The 17500-nt window shown below is 38.2% G+C and overlaps 2 protein-coding genes across 4 annotated transcripts in view; both read left to right on the plus strand.

Annotated features, from left to right (window-relative positions):
- The window catches only part of LOC138032620 (uncharacterized), a 4277-nt gene extending 1504 nt beyond the window's left edge, over window positions 1-2773 (plus strand). For 2 of the 3 annotated variants that reach the window (XM_068880329.1, XM_068880331.1), the window contains 2 exons: window positions 520-944; window positions 1199-2773. In XM_068880329.1, the coding sequence (XP_068736430.1) occupies window positions 520-944; window positions 1199-2307 (1534 nt within the window). In that variant the 3' untranslated portion in view covers window positions 2308-2773. The remainder of the gene's footprint in view (window positions 1-519; window positions 945-1198) is intronic. The other variant, XM_068880330.1, reaches the window with a different exon arrangement.
- A 1611-nt stretch (window positions 2774-4384) lies between these two features.
- The window catches only part of LOC138032322 (pre-mRNA-processing factor 6-like), a 34708-nt gene continuing 21592 nt past the window's right edge, over window positions 4385-17500 (plus strand). The window contains exons 1-11 of the mRNA XM_068879979.1: window positions 4385-4538; window positions 5559-5715; window positions 7785-7903; window positions 8544-8622; window positions 8991-9085; window positions 9631-9712; window positions 11886-12029; window positions 13816-13910; window positions 14458-14522; window positions 15366-15493; window positions 17092-17218. Of these exons, the coding sequence (XP_068736080.1) occupies window positions 4459-4538; window positions 5559-5715; window positions 7785-7903; window positions 8544-8622; window positions 8991-9085; window positions 9631-9712; window positions 11886-12029; window positions 13816-13910; window positions 14458-14522; window positions 15366-15493; window positions 17092-17218 (1171 nt within the window). The 5' untranslated portion in view covers window positions 4385-4458. The remainder of the gene's footprint in view (window positions 4539-5558; window positions 5716-7784; window positions 7904-8543; window positions 8623-8990; window positions 9086-9630; window positions 9713-11885; window positions 12030-13815; window positions 13911-14457; window positions 14523-15365; window positions 15494-17091; window positions 17219-17500) is intronic.

The following is a 17500-nucleotide window of genomic DNA, read 5'->3' on the forward strand; positions in this document are numbered from 1 at the left end:
GCCTCTGTCTTAGTGCTAGCCAGAGAATAAAACTTCATTGTCCATTGTTTTGCCATGTTGTGCAAGCACAGTCCTTCCTTGGAGTGGTCAAATTTTCCAATCTGAGGAAGACTGAGATTATTGAATTGCCAACCCCTTGGTTATTAGGCAAAGAGATACTTGTAAGTGCCCGGGATTGCTGTAACAACTGGTACATGTACACTGTCATTTGATAACTGTAATTACATAGATGTACATGAAGAAATCAACTGGTCCCTTGGTTGGGCAGAAAATACCTTTCCTGCAGTATACAATCTATCTCCTCACCAATTTTCTTCTCCTGGGCCAACATGTTTAAAACACAATTAGCACTAATCAAGGTTTTCATTTATTAGAATGTAAACATGTAGGATTTGTCCATACGCAATCCAACATTAGCTCTGGTGGGTGTTGAAAAACGCAGCCCGAAGTAACCTCTGCTACTTTCCAAACACTTAACCATAAATATTGATAGACTACATGTTGTTTTTGACTGCACAGCTTAGATGACTCGTGGTTTGAGAGAGAGCATCCGTTACATGAGCCAAAGGACCCCAACTATTATTCTGCCACTGATAAGCCGTTGGTTTCTGGTTGCCAAGGCAACAAAGCTGAATTGTCAAAGGGCAAACCACGAGACAAGAAACCCGCCAAGAAAGACTACAGCAGCAAGAAGTCATTAGGACTTCGCACAATACGGACAAGGAGAGGCCAACATGGAAATCAAGCCAGGAATGAGAATTGTGCAACAAGCGCAGAAACTGGAAAGTTATCTGCACAAAATGCTGAGCAACTGGTGTCACTCAAGGAGGGGAAAAAGGATTCTAATGGGAGTTTTAGAGGAGATGGTAGAGAGACACCAGATGAGATTATGTGTGATAAAAAGTGCAGTTTCACTCCACCATGGACAGATTCTCCGAAAACAGGTTAGACATACATGTAGACTGCTTCCATAAGTTTTACGTTAATGCTTTCCCTTCTCAGAGTGACACATAGATTTTACTAGAGACTGTCAATGGATGAAAAGGTTGACAACATCTTTGTCCAATCAGAAACTCTGTCCTCTTTGTTTTCTGAGTTCACCATTACTTTTAAGTGTTTTGTTCGATTTCAACCCCCCCCCCCCTCCCCATCCCCTGAGCAAAGACCATTATTAAATTTAAATGTCTCTTTTTTTCAGAAGATACACCACATGACAGTTCCAAAGAAGGAAGTGAGAGTAGTTTAAATGATGTAGCTGTTTTCTCACCCAGGGGTGCCAAGCTCAGCCACTCTCCCATGTCACCAGTGCGAATCAGATCACTGAAATCTTCCTCATCTTCAGCATCACCCTCTCCAAAGACATCTCTGTTACACAAGGCCATGACTGGAGCTTGTCGGCAGGGGCCAAGAAGAAGACGACGACTTCTGCCTGCCGTTCCTGACGTGAACACTACCAGTGTTGAAGGAAATGAGATCAAGTCCTTGCCTGATCTACATTTGACTCAGTCGGGTGATGGAACCTGCCAGAAAACTACAACCATCCCTCAAAGCATCAAGACAAGTGAAAAACCCTCACTGAAGGAGGCAACAGTTGTCGATACATGTAGCATGAAACCATTGCGTGCCGCAGATATGCGTGCCAATATTGGAGCTTCGAATAATAACAATAATTATTGTTCTCTTCCACGACATGGCAATGAGTTTTGTAAGGATGAAAACAATACATTCACTGGTCGTTCTCTTTGTGTGATACCTGAAAGCAATAGTGAGAAGGGAAATAATCAACTTTTAGCCTCAACAGACTGTGAAAAACAAAAATCAACAAGGTGTGAAACTGGTTTACTTTCAAATAATAAAAGCTTAGAGGAGTTGCTCAAAATGCATAACAAAAAGGTTGTTTCTGCCAGGAGTCAGTATGATGACAATGGGCGTAGAATCAAAACTGCAGAACCAAACTTTTGCCCCGCTCCTGCCAAAACTTTGTCAGCGTCTTGTAAGAGGTTTGCACCCACAGTAGAGAAGCCTGTGGGATCTGCAAAGCAAAAGCGTCGCTCGTGCATGGCTTCTGTAACTATCAACACACAAAGTGAAATAACTAAGGGAATAAATACTTGCTTGACATCATCTAACGCAAGCACAGAGAACAACAAGAAAGGAAAGGAGTCTTCAAGCAAACAAACAACAAAACAGAAGCGGCGTTCTTGCATGGCGTCATTGCAGAACAACGGACTAACTGAAACTGTTGATAAAGAACTACGTAATTTAATTACTCAGCATAATTCCAGAGTTAGTACGAGAAAATCATGAACTTAAAAGAAAAAGGTAACCTATGACAAAGTAATGTGTCTTCCAAAAATTAAGGTAATTTATTATTAAATGTGACACTTGAAATAAGGGTTTTGCCGTCATTCAAGGTAAATTATCCGCATGAGGAAAGCACTTGTCATTTGCCATGTGTAATCTTCTTCATCAAGCATTGTGTGACACCCCAGTAGTATGGTGCCATGAAGAAATTCAGGGTCACATTAGGTTTTCAGACAACTGTCTTTTTTAATTTGCTTCACTGTGTTTTGAGAGTAACCATTGAAAGTTTCTTTCTACGTTGTATGACTGTTCATAAAAGATTGGCAACAACAGCTAGAGCTTCATGACAGCAGGTGTGTTGATATGTTATGACTGTGTACAATGTGCCATTTTATGACAATAATATTAATTTTGTTCACTTCAAATTATTGTTTAATTAAAAGAATCACACGTAAGTGTGTACAACCTACTCTTTATGGACATCAATGTTGTCCACCTCTTTCAGGTTCATGAGCATTCTTCTTCTGAATCATAAGTTCCCTATTGGTCAAATTTTGCTGTAGTATCAGTCCACAAATAGCTGAGTATCTGATAAAATGTCAATTCTCAGTCCACATGACACATGATGTGGAGTGAACACTTGACTGAAAGCATTGTTGATCAGTACATGAATGAGGAGTGACCTTTGTATGATCCTAGTGTGTCCTTGTTTCACATTCTGTTCTTGTGAATGCATAACCAAAATCATTTACAGGCCAACCAAGGAACTTGCTCAGTTTACCTACTCTAAGGCCTTGGTCCCTTTTTTTAGGGAAATAACCGGCTTGCCATCTCTGTGCCTTTACACTCCCTTATTAGTTTTCTCAGTTTGCCTCTTCAACTCATTGACTCCTCAAGTTCCCCAGGATGCTCCCAGTTTATGAATAAAATTGTCTGGCATTAGACAGAGTAAGATCTGTTAAGTCTGACTCCTACAATGGGTTAATGCTTTGATTGGATACTCCTAAATCAGAGTACACTATGCTAAGAGTTCAACCATATAGCTTAGGGCAGACCACAACACGAAGAACTCCATGCCAAGTACTCTTGGCGAGTGGTGTGTGGGTTCTTTTATGTCCCACAGGGTAATGAACATTGAAGGGTTGTGAGATGGGAACTGTGGTTTTTCATCCTTATCCATGAAGATTGGAGAGTCTAACCATTTGCACTGGCTCTCCTGGTTTATTTAAAGTGCCTATCACCTCAACACAGTTTTCCACTTTATTTATTCTCCAAAATCGTCCAAATATATTGTGTTGTTTTTAGAACCATTGGATTGAAAATTCACTTTTTTATTTGCTTTGAAAGACGGAAAAAGTGGATATACTTTGATTCGTAACCGAGCAATCAAGGGCAATGGGTTTAACACCGGGATGACATTATAGACTGCTTTGCATTATTTTTGCCGGTGCAAAACTGTGCTTTAGTGATAGGCACTTTAAAGACCCTGAATGTTGGTCAAATACACGGGTCAGAGGTCATTGTTTTACCAATACAGAAAGTATCCTAAACATTCATAAAAGCTAACCTTAGGCGTAAAAACTTTTGTTTAGGCCTAATTAGGCCAAAGGTTAGCTTCTAGGAATGTTTAGGATACTTTCTGTAAATGGTAAACAATGACCTGTGACCTGTGTTTTGTACCTGTCGGGTCCTGCCAGAGTTTTTTTAAAATCTGAAGACCTCTTGCATGGTAGTCCAATGCTCAACCAATTAAGCCACTACGCCCAGTCTTCATGTGTCTCGTCAGCATCATTTTTTGAAGAAGATTGAAACAATAAAACAGGCCCAGAATTACCAATTTCTCTTTCTGTTTCTGTGTTATTCCGTCAAAATTACAACAACAAAAAAAACGTAAAATAACCAAAACAAAAACACATGAAGATCGTATCTATTTTACAGGCTAATTCTGAGTTACATGTAAATGAAGTTCCACTTGTGAGAAGTTACCGAAAAAACGAATCAAAAAATAATATGGGATGGGGTACCTGTGGTCTCGGCTCTCAGACTCAGTTCCAGCGTCCCAAATTTACGCGATAACGAGGCCGTCCGCCATTTTGGAGACGATTGCTGATTCTTGGATCAGACAATCGAGAAAGTTTGCCTTGTAAACGAAGAATGGCGCTATTGAATAGGAAAAAGAAGTCTTTTATTGGAGTGCCAGCACCTTTGGGTTATGTTCCTGGCCTGGGCAGAGGGTAAGATCGGAAATTTAATTTTCAAAAATGAAATGTTATCAATGTCTGACAATTTATAATCGTATTGGTCATCGCATGCTTTCAGCTGCCACTTCTTGTTAAAATGACGAGGACCGTAATTTTTACGATTAAGTCGAAGAGAGTTGGCCCTCGTTTGTCGAAGATCCAGACAAAAGCAGTTAAAATCTTTGGTCAAATGATGTTTGGACAAAAATAAATGTGGCAAACTTGATGGACTGAAAGTGTGATGATTTTTCATTCATGTTTCCTTGCTTATGGATGCTCCGTATTTATTCCATCATACGTGCTTGTTCGCACGTACATTTCACTGACCCCTAGTCCATGGACTACACTGTACCGTGATGGACCAAGTCCATGGACTTCTAAAAATATATGGACTACCGTAATAAATTTAGCACTTTTAATTTGTGAATCATACATGGCTTTTGTAGGTTACAATGTAAGTGTGAACACCACCTAAGGCCCACTTTATTTCGTGCTTATTTGGTATTAAGTTAGTTATGTTGTAGTGATTAACAGACTCCATGTAATTTGTGAAACAGAGATGTCAGAACCTCTGACAAACTAGATTCCCTGAGTGGAAATATGTCAATTCCCTAAAATGGCTTCATGTCAACCCAATAGTTAGGGTCTTGGTAAATCGCATAATTTCCTGAGCCTTCGGGCAAGTGAAATTATTTGATTTTGGACAAAATGCAAGTGAAATTATTCCCTAATTTCAAAAGTATACCATTTGATTACATGTAACTATTACGTTCGTAAGACGCAGGTTTTCTTAAACCTGGACGCCATTTGGCACAGTAGGAAAAGTTGCCATGGCAACATTGTAATTTCACATGTAAAATTATAAATTAACGCCGAAATTTCATGCCAAGTTAAAATTAAGGAGTATTAATTTTGTCACCAATGTTAATAATAATTATTATTATCACGTAATAATAACCTCAAGTACAACTGATCAGTGCAGAGAATTTTCAGTAATCACCTCTGCATTTTCAGTGCAACTGGTTTCACAACTCGATCAGATATTGGTCCTGCAAGGGATGCTACGGACATAACTGACGAGCGACATGGAAAACCGGGATTTGCAAACGAAAAGAAAACACAGAATGAAGATGATGATGAAGAGGATTTGAATGAAACCAATTATGATGAGGTTTGATGACCAATATGTTTGTTACGACTGAAAGGCTTAAAAAGTGTGGGCATGTATGGGGCTTTGTGTGTTTTGTTAAAAAGTTTAATTTATGGTTACATGGAAACTGTATATGTAAGTGGTATCTACCAAGCAGCCAATGGTTACCAAGGGTGATTTGGTACAAGTATTGGGTGGCAAACATTCTAAAATGTTATGCTCGTGCTACATTATACTCTGGTTTCAAAAAAATTGACCGTAGCTAAGAAACTTAATGATTCAAAGACCCAATGTTTGGACAGTCCTATCGAGTGTTTTCTTCAGGAGTGATCCAGTGTTATTGCAAGAGTCCTGATGAAGTGACAGGAGTGTTGAAATGATGGGTTTAGGAACCCTAACTTTCTAAGCTACATTCATATATCTTCTAAACAGTGTTGCATGAAACTATGTCTGATTGCCAACCTGTATGGTGGCAATGTGATTTGTTTTCATCGGGGGTGATCCAATGCTAAGCAGCCAATCAGTGTGCTCCATTTAGCCTGAGTGTAATAACTCCTTTTTTTAAAAAGTATAATTATCTATACACAAACCTACATTTACACAAACAAGTACTATACTAGTCATGTATGATCAGAATGAGCCAACTAACAGAATTTTAGGTCCATACTGTACAATAATGGGATTGATTTGTGATTTGTGGCCTGCGAGTCTTAAATCAACGGGGAAAATGAGGATCCATAATTTTACAGTATGGACCGAGAGGTATTTATTATAATCTCTGAGGTACATGTAATCTGGAGTGCTGGAAAGGAAACTACAGCTGTACCAGGTAGTTTAGGTCAAGTGGAAGGTTGAACTGCCACAAAAAAACAACTACAGGTGCAAATCTTCTTGGCTTTTTGTTTAATATCCTGCTATAAACCGCCAGAAAAACTCGCTAGAGAATGTTTTATCGAAGTCTCAAATTTAGTGGGCTGTACAGTGGGCCGTACTATATGGATGGCTAAATCAGCCAATCACAGTGATCGTATTATCTGAGAGATTTTAATAATAATATTTCATTATGATTGTAATGTGGAACAAAGGAAACTCAAAATTAAACTGGTTTAAAACCCAGGAGAAAATTTGAACCACAACAGAAAACATACAGTAGACTCTAATGACAGAGACTGAGAGAGCTAACCATTTTATAATAATAATTATTATTATTAATATTGGGTTTTCATACTGTAGCTACATCTACATGTACATGTAATTAACCCATTGACACCTCAAATTCCCTAGGATACCCCAGTTGACAAGTAAAATCGTCTGTCGTTAGACTGAGTAAAATCTGTCAAGTCTCACTCCCAGGGTTCAATGGGTTAACAAATCATCAAATTTTCATTTTAAGTTTTATAATTATCTATTGTAAGAATTTTATGCTCTACAGTTGAAGAATAATGGTAAAAGTGAAGAACCATAGAGAGAGTTGTTTTATTGTTGAGCTTTAAGGACGGTGCCTGCTATTGTTATTGGGCATACGTTCTGCGCATCTCGGTTTCCTATCGGGTTTCCTATCGGTTATGCTTACTACCGGTAATAATATAGTGATATTTTTGCGCGGTTTAAAACTATCCGGAGAAAGTAAATCTTAGTATAAAGTTCTCTTGGTATCCAAAAAGAAAATTGGTGCTAACCATGCATTTTTTAGAGATCATTAAGCTTCAATTTGAGAAAGAACGTCATACATTGCTTTGTATCTTAAAGCCTTTTAGAAATATTATTCACCAATTATCTTTGAAAAATGCGTGGCTACCCCCAATTTTCTTTTTGGATTTCAATAACATTTGTTAAGATCTACATTTTCTGCGTAATCATAAGCTGCAGCAAAAATGCATTTGAATTAGTAGGCACCGTCCCCAAGAGGTTAAAGAACCATTAGGTTTTCAAGTAGCCCTTAGTCACTCCATGTGTATGTATTATACTGTACTTGATCAAAAATTTACTAATAACAATTTTTTTTTCTGATAGTCAGTACAAAATAAACCATTTGCATTAGACCTTCTTTAAAGATTATAAAATTAAACATCTGACTGTTCTCTTTGAAGTTTGCTGGTTATGGAGGAAGCTTGTTTTCAAGTTGTCCCTATGAAAAGGATGACGAAGAGGCAGATGCCATTTATGATTCTATTGACAGACGAATGGATGACAGAAGAAAAGAAAGGAGGTACATTTACTGTAGTCAAAATTCGTCAATGTATAGTGTGTTTTAAATTGTTTCATATATAATAAAAATTTTTATGTTACCCCACCATACAATGTACATTGAATACTTACGCAAAGTTTGGATTTTGAGATTAAATACATGTACCGTTTTATGCCTAATTAGGCCTAAAATGTGAAACACCAGCTGGCCCTTGAACTTCCTTTTGAGGAGGAAAATCAATTATTTGGCATTAGCCAGAGCAAAATTTTATTGGCCCTGCAAGAGACATGACTTGTACATTGTAGAATGGCTTATTCAGTGTTGTGATTTGTTGCTTTCAATGACCCACTTTGATGAAAAAATTAATGTGATGAACTGTTAATGTAAAGCAGAATAATTGGCCTTGATCTTAATTGGCACTCTGGCATTGTAATGACCAGAGAATCACCTTTAGGGGAAAAGTCAATCCCCAGTATCAGGTTTGTTAATGAACACCACATTGTCAGAGTCTGAAGTACTGTACATGTACAGTGAAATTAAAGTTGGAAAATAAGAGTATGAAAATGTTTTCGTGATCTTGGTGAGCTTATCAAGCTGCAGCTGTCACTAAACAGTTATTTACTGTGTATTTATTTATTTATTTATTTTCAAATCAATTCAGGGAGAAACGATTTAAAGAAGAAATTGAACAATATCGCCAAGAAAGGCCAAAGATTCAGCAACAGTTTTCTGACCTTAAGGTACATTAATTTTATTTTTCAATCTACAGTACAAGGTCAAATTTGTGATAAAAAAGTGACATATCAGTCAGTTGGCTGGGCAGTCTGTGGGAAAGTCAGTCAGATAGTCACTTCATGTAAGTCAGTCGGTGAGTTAGCCGGTCAATCATTTATCGTGTCAGCCTGAAGCAGTCAGATCATTGGTAAGTCAGCCCAGTGGTTCTTTACAGCCTGCCAGTCCATCGGTCAGTTAGTCAGACAGATAACCATTCATTCATTCATTCATTAATTCATTGACTAATTATATATATTTGTGATAAATGGCATGAGAACTACATGAAAAGCATGCAAAATTAATTTTATTTTGACATTTTGCTTGCATTCATAAGCGTAAGCTTGGGGAAGTCTCTGAAGACGATTGGGTGAACATTCCTGAGGTTGGAGATTACAGAAACAAAAAACAAAGAAATCCTCGAACAGAAAAGTAAGTAGCTTGTAAATTTGAAAGGAAAAAACCAATGCTTTGAATCCATGTAAGATGGAAACCATCTCATACTTTGCACAGCAACACCTTCAGCAGCATTTTTTTTCTTCAATTCCTAACATTTCTCTATTTTCAAGATTCAAGATGGTGACTAAATATTTTGCAAACAAGCATAATTTTATTAGACCTCTTACTAACATTTTTTTTTCAATTCCTAACATTTCTCTATTTTCAAGATTCAAGATGGTGACTCAATATTTTGCAAACAAGCATAATTTTATTATACCTCTTACTAACTGAGTTTGAGGTCTTCTTAACTTACGAACCCAGTTTTTTTTCCTTTGATTTATGGCCCAAGCACAGAGCGCTCAGGCCATATGTAGCACATACAGTGTATACTGTCTGAGAAGTTGTAATAAATCCACTAGAATACCCCTGCCCTTGTAAACAAAGATATACTGTAACTTGTGCATTGTGAACTACTTTACATCATGTTCCACTAAAGGTACAAAAGCATAAGTATCTTTTGTTTTTGTGTACACTAGGTTCACGCCTGTACCAGACAGTGTCTTGCATAGTGCTCTTATGACTGGAGAAAAAATGACATCCCTTGATCCACGGCAACAGGTACAGTACAAGTAATGAAATTATTGTTCTCTCTTCTTGTTTTGCGTCCAAAAAGTCATTACCGAAGTGCTCTAAGAAAAGAACATACATGTACATGTAAGACCCAAATGCACATTTTTCATGTCACAAGGAAAAAAGTGATCAAAAGGAACAGTTAAATCAATCATTTAGTATTATCTAGACAATAATTTATCTTTAAAATTGGTCCTGTGACTAAAATACAGACTCTGAAGAACAAATTAATTAATGTTAATCAACAGTTTAAAAATAATGTTATATTAATTATAATAATAGTGTCTTGCTTTTAAGACAATAACAATTGGCTCTAATGAGAATTAAAACTCATCAACAATAGATGAGCTTGGGAGCTGGTGCCTTTCAGGTTGGTGGAGCAGGGAAGGTACAATGTACATGTATCTGTCGAGGAGGAAGTACGCATCCAGGACCGCCCAGTAGCCAGTCCGGGGACAGCCACTAGTTAGCATTGTCTCATTTTAACTTTGTCTAAATTACATTTGGCCACACAAAACTAGTAGACGGAACTTTGACTAATGAAAGGCTGACTCTTCCCAAAGTGAAAATCCATGTACATGTAAGTTTTAAGAGCAAAAAACAGTGAATTGGCAAAAATGAATTAAAACAAAAGGAAGTTAGGAAATCGACTTACAGTCATGACACAAATGATGTTGAATAGCCAAAGACAAGAAAATATGGTATCGCTCGAAACTATTGGTACATTTGCACGCAGTAATACCTCATCTTTGCTGATAGTGTTTACCGTGAAATCACCTACAAAGTAGGTTAGACAAAAACCGCAACCGAGGCAAAGACGAAAGCAACGGAATGCCGCAGCCGAATTAATTGCGGTAATTTGCCTCAAGGAAACAATGTTTTCAAAGCATTCCTTTGAATTAGCAAGATTAACTTAAATTAATACTTCAACAACCATAGGATAGAGTTGGGTCAGGTTGAGTTGAAGCCTGAGTCAACTTGGCGAATTAAAACGTAAATAAACTACCGTAAGCTGTATGCTAATCCGTCACCTAAGCGAGACCGACAACTCACGAAATTCGTTTCTCTATGCAAACTGCTTAACAGGTTCAGTTTGTAAACAGATGGAGAGCCTTGTAGCTCGAACAGCTGACAATTAGTTGTACATTTAATTGTTTCCTTCCATCTTTGGGTCAATGAGATTAAAATGCCTTTTGCATATCTTTCAAGGCCGGCCACTCTGAGCGGCGTCACCATTAACCAAACGCAGGTAGTATTTCTTGATAGAATTTCTGCTGATCTTTATACCATCAGTATTGAACAGAACTCGAACAATTTTTAGAAATCTTGACGTTTGCTGGAAATAGAAAAACGAGAAATGCCTTAAAGGGACTTCATTACAATCGGGTGTGCCTACCATCGCAGATTGTAAACACATCAAATACGCATAATTATTGATGCGATCAATCCGCAAAAATGTGCAGATTTCTTTGATAGCGTCTGCTCCTCTAAATTACAACGCTTAAAAAAGCAAAAGCCATACCGTGTCCTCTCTTAAGGACGGTTCCTACTAATTCAAAGGTACATGTATTTTTATATATGCGAGAAAAGCAGATTTTAACAAGTGATATTGAAATCCAAAAAGAAAATTGGGGGTAACCATGTATTTTTTGATGATAATTAATCAACAATATTAAAAAGCTTTAAAATACAAAGCAATGTATGGCATTCTTTTGCAATTTTGTTTATGGATACCAAGAGCACTTGCTAAGTTCTGCTTTATCAGAATAGTTTTGAAATGCGCAAAAATATTCCTGTATTAATAAGCACGGCTGATAGGAAATCTGAGTGTCTTGAGATGCGCAGAACGTATGACTGTGCAATAACAATTATAGTAGGCACCATCCTTAACCGAGGCGTAAATCAACCGGGAAAAAAACTAGTTGAAACCTCGGCTTTTGGTTGCCGTAGATGAGGTTTTACCTTGGTCAAACTTGAGATTGACTCCATGATTTCACCTAGTCAGAGCAGCAGCAAATGCACAAAATAATAGTTTCGAGCCGGACTGTACATGTACATGCACTTAAAGGAATTGTAAGTAACAACTTAACCCCCTTCTCTTGGTGCAGTGTAGGATGTGTGATCTTTGTGTGACCTATTTGTTGTAATTTATTGTTGGCAGAAATTTGGTGGATTTCAAACACCTTTTCCAGGAGGTATGACACCCAGTGGAATTGCTACTGGATTTTCCACTCCCTCAGCGGACCTTGATTTGATAAAAATTGGTGAAGCTCGCAAATCTCTTGTTGGTGTCAAGCTTGATCAGGTAATAGTCAACAGTTATTGTATAGCCACACACTATGGGGAAACTCAAATGTCGGAACATGGATGTGTACTCAAACCTCTTGTCATTTTACTAAGCCATTCACAACAAGCAAAGTCTGTGGCTTTAACGTTACAAGAGAATTTAGCGAGCTGACAGACGGAAACTCCGCAAACTTTGTCTACATGCTGGTCGTATGACATGTTTTCAAAAATGATCATAAGATTGTGGAGTTTGATGACTAAAAACCTCTCCATTTTTGAGATGCAGAGCAAACTTTCAAGAAACAGGCCCCTGGCAATAGTAATATTGTAAAGTACTGTAGATGATAAATGTTCACCATAGGAAATGAATTAATTTTATACATCTTATTTGATGGTTTCACATAATGTGTGTGTGTATTTTGCGCACAGTATTTTTCCGAGCCCCTGCAGGGGCGAGGAAAATACGAACAATGAGTGAAGTGTCCGCTAGTATTAGAATGTTAAACCATATGATAAGAGATTTATTATTCCACTCTAAAAAAGGTGTTATTTTGCTTCAATTTTATTTGGTATAGAAGGTAAGAGTGTTTTTAAAAAAGAATGCATCATCTGTACTTCAGGGCCACAGAAAGCCAGCCAAATGTCCTTTATTTGAATTGATATTAATTAAAACGAAATTATGAGTGACAAGCAATGACAAGCTAAATTCTCGGGCCTTGCATCATATTGAAAACAATTTCTTTCATTGAAAAACTCCCGTTCCATCCATATTTGCTCTGCTCTAAACCCGTCAAACTGGACACTACAGTAAAATGGTGTAATAGTGGAATAATACTTGTAAAAGGAGATGTATTTCATCCATGAGGATTCTTTGACACTCTCAATAGAATCTCTCTCAACAGAGTTCTCCTTACATGAATGAAACCCATGATGTCAACACGCAAAAGTACAGTGGTTTTTCACGAGTAGTAGTTGTTTTATGTTATCATCGTCGTCCTCATCATTTTGGTGTCCATCTTTATCAATACTGTTAGCTTTATTATTCTCATCATCATAATTATTTGACGGCATCATCATTACTGTTGTGGTCTTTTTCATCATAATTATCATTATCCACAACATCATCATCATCACCACCATCATTGTGATCCTAATAAAATTGTCATCATCCGAGTTCTGCTAATGCGAATCGAACCCATGACCTTTCAGTAATCACTAGTACAGATGCTCTTCCACTCAGCTTCAGATGATTTGTGAGCTCTGAGCCATTGAAACTAGCTTAAAGGGGCTAGGTCACGCAATTTTAGGCAATTTCAGCACTGATCGAATGGTCATAGAATTAACTAAAATATCAAAATAACTGTTCAAAACTATAGAAGAACTCTAACAAAACACAGGGAAGCCAAGAATGGACATGGATGAACAAAACTGGAGAGGATTGAAATGGATTGAATTTGGGTAAATTTGAAAAACGTCGGCCCACCTTTTTTCAAATTTATATCAGTCTATATCAAAATGTCATTTATACAGCTGGAAAATCATTCTCAGTTATGTGGCCGTGATTTTGCAAATGAAAGACTCTTGCTCTGTCAATTTGACGTTTAGAGCTCATAATTAACAAAATTAAACAAAATTACATAAAATAGCAGGACCTAGCCCCTTTAACATTACATGTATTTTAGCTTAGTCTCTTGCTGCACAAAACCCTGACTGAAGCTCTCATCAATTTTATGTGGCTTAATGAGTGATTCAGAGAAGGAATTTTGTGTTTTGTTGGTTGAAGTGTTTTTTTTTTTTTATGGTAGGCATCAGATTCTGTGAGTGGTCAGACAGTCGTGGATCCTAAAGGATATTTGACTGACCTACAAAGCTTAACACCCTCTGCAGGAGGCGATATCGGGTAATAAACACAAGAATAATTATTTTAGTCAATTAAGGAGCATTTATCATGACCCTGCTCTCACTACAGTCTGAAAAGTAGACAAAAACATAGATGTCAGGACAAAATAATACATGTACGTTTGTACAAAGGGGATTGACCCAGTATTAACCCAGGATTTTTTTTTTCTCACGTATGACCCTACAGTATATGAAAGTGTAAATTCCTTTGCTTTTGTGTGTACATGTACATAATTACATGTATGCATCTCTTGTGAAAACAGCTGGATCTTGAAGCTACGAAAATCGGTCTTTTCACCGACACAGTGGCCATTTTAAATTCTACTGGAATTGTTCTGAAGGTGTATCGAGTTTGCTGGTTTTGTTCAATCAAGATAGCGACATGTACATTTACTGTAAACTTTTGATGTAAAGATTGTCTTAAGACTCGCACTTTGCGTAATTTAAATGTGTTTGTCGTTTCTCTCACATGGAAGGATCACCTTGTATCATTTGTTCGTAACCAAGAAATTATCTTTCTTGTGTGTGTTTGTTGTTTTGTGTGACAGAGATATCAAGAAAGCTCGCCTCCTGCTCAAGTCAGTTATCACAACAAACCCCCAACATGGTCCTGGTAAGTGACACATCACGTTGTGGAAAGAAAGTTTACCTTGAAAATAATGTTTTGTGTTGTTCATTTTGTTTTTTGTTTCGATTCCTTTGTGGTGTCTCATTTTGCCTCCACTACTCAACCGGACACTCGAGCTACACTGTAGATTATGTGTGCGCGTTGGCCAGCCAAGCCACCGTGCTATTTTATTTAGCATTGAAATAGGTACAAAAATATTGGTACATCAACTTTATTATAAAGAGAAGAGCAATGCACCAGAGCCGGACACAAAAACCCCTAAAAACCAGCAGGTGGAAAAAATCGGGGAACGTTTACCCTCGACCAAGGCAATGGTGCGACCCTTGGAGTTCTAGGGTACGCTATTTACAATTTAAATGATCGCTATCATTATACAGCCTAAAATTTAATAAGGCATAAAACAATTTTTGCAGCACGGTATAAAAGTAAATGAAACTGGACTTGTGCACACGGTGAAGGCTGACTGTGGAATGAATTAGCCTACTAATGCTAGCAATACAAACCTAAATCCCAAAATCCACTGCGCACCAAACACGGCTCACCAGGCCTCTCATTCGTGCCGCAAAAATAGCAGTTTATGCTAATTTAGAATTGTCACAATTACATTAATGTTGTTGTTGTTGTTGTTGCTGTTTTTGCTGTTGTTGTTGAAACCCTTTCCCTACAGAGAGTGATGCTTATAGATTTTACTCTGTCTAATGCCAGACAATTTTACTGGTCATCATTGGGGACTGCTTTTGGGGTGATTGGATTAACAACCAAATAACTATAAGCACAATCAATAAACGAGTATGCATTAACTTGCTTTTAATCATACAAATGATTCAGGTTGGATAGCAGCTGCTCGGTTGGAAGAGGTCACTGGTCGTATGCAAGCAGCTCGAAATACAATCGTGAAAGGAACTGAAGTCTGTTCAAAGAACGAAGATGTGTGGCTTGAGGCCATTCGATTGCAGGTAGGAGGCAGTGTGGCCCAGTGGTTAAGGCGCTTGCCGTGAGATCCGAAGATCCCGGGCTCAAGACCCGCTCTGACCACTCGTTGAATTTGATCCTGGTTGTCCCTGGTTCAACTTGCCAGCTGCACTTGTAAATAGCCAACTGGTTTGCCTCCGGCCGGATGGGATTCTTAACAGTTGTCGTTGTTCTGTTCCGTCGTTTCGTTGTGTTTCATTGGCCCTGAAAAGCCCCAATGGGGAGTGGTCAATAGGTCTTTTGCATCTAACGATCACATGGTACAAAATCCGCCATGCTGCAGGGCAAGCTCATTATTATTCCCCCACTGGGACATTAAAACAAAGGCAAGTCAAGCTTGACTGGTTAAGGTCTCTTTGTTTGAATGTCCCAGTGGGGGAATAATAATGAGCTTGCCCTCCAGCATGGCGGATTTTGTACCATGTGATCGTTAGTTGCAAAAGGCCTATTAAATATGTACATGTATGTATGTATGTATGTAGGTAGGTAGGTAGGTAGGTAGGTAGGTATGTATGTATGTATGTATGTATGTATGTATGTATGTAGGTAGGTAGGTAGGTTACAAGATAGGTAGGTAGGTGCATCTATACTGTAAATCTGCGGATGAAATGTATGCTATTTGCGGATTCAAAAAGAGCCATTTTTCGGTCGAGCTTTAATTTGTAGAGGATATACAGTACTTAAATGCCTAACATGCCGTGTAGCATGAAAATTTTGCCGGTTCTACGTTTTGCGGATTGACCCCGAGCCACGAAAATTAGTTCCCGCAGAATTAAAAACCCGCAAAAATGAACTCCCTTCAGTCGAATTAAAAACTCCGCTGTTAACAGAATTGTGCCACTTGGGTGATATACATGTAAATTACCGTTCAAAAGTAAGTTACCACCCTCTCGCGAGACGAGAGTCACGTCTCGAGAGACGAGACTTTCGTGTCGCGAGACGAGGCTCTCGTCTCTAGAGAAGCCTTTCGTCTCGCGAGACGGTTCGAAAAACTGTAAGAGTTTCCATGAACGTACACTTTTCTAAAGATTAACACATTCACGAAGAAGGTCGCTCTCCAAAACGGAGCACCTGATTCTAAAAGTATAATGGAAGATGCGGTTGTCGGCGGTGTATTATTGTGAAACGTTTGCATTATACTCCCGCAAAATTTTCGTGCTACACGGTACGTATGTTTCGTCCCTGCCAAGGGACTGATTTCAGAGACCTTTCAATAGCCGACCTTTCAAACATCGGGTTTGAAGTCCTATCCTGGTAACATTCAAATTTGTTGGTGGGGCACTGTCAGTGGTTGTTGCAATATGGACCTTAACTTTAACTTTTGTCAGCCAGGTATTTACATGTACGGTATATGCGTTGATATCATTATAAAGCTTATATCTTTTATCTTTTGGCGCTGTGCTTAGAACTCAACCATTCAAGCAAACACAACAGCGTTAAAAAATCTCATCTGGAACTACCGGTTGAGCTGACTATTTACAAAGTTGAAGATCTTTTAACGGGAGAAATGCATCCAGATGTTGCAAATTCAGCACGCAAATGTGGTTAAATTATTTGTGTGAATTGTATTCTGATTTTGCAGCCACCAGAATCAGCAAAATCAGTTTGCGCCCAAGCAGTTGGTCAGCTCCCACTATCAGTGCGACTGTGGATAAAAGCTGCAGCACTGGAAGAAGAGACCAAAGCCAAGAAACGAGTTTTCAGGAAAGGTAAGTACATTTGGAATTGGAGTGTGAAATATTTATACCATTGTTGTTGATATTGTTAATTTTTGAGTCATGAAGGGCTCTATTCATTGGTCTTGGTCTTTGTCTTCATAATTGGGGACTTCAAGATCTAAGACGGCGACGTCGACGAAAGCGTCATCTCAAAATATAACTTTGCACTGTCGTAAGTTCTCACGGTTAGGTCATCTCTTTCGTGTCGTACAATGTGGGCGAAGTGTCCTAAAAATAAATTGGCTCGAGCGGTTTCAGTAAAAATAGAGACTG

This window comes from Montipora capricornis, chromosome 14 (genome assembly GCF_036669925.1).
Source record: "Montipora capricornis isolate CH-2021 chromosome 14, ASM3666992v2, whole genome shotgun sequence".
Lineage (NCBI taxonomy): Eukaryota > Metazoa > Cnidaria > Anthozoa > Scleractinia > Acroporidae > Montipora > Montipora capricornis.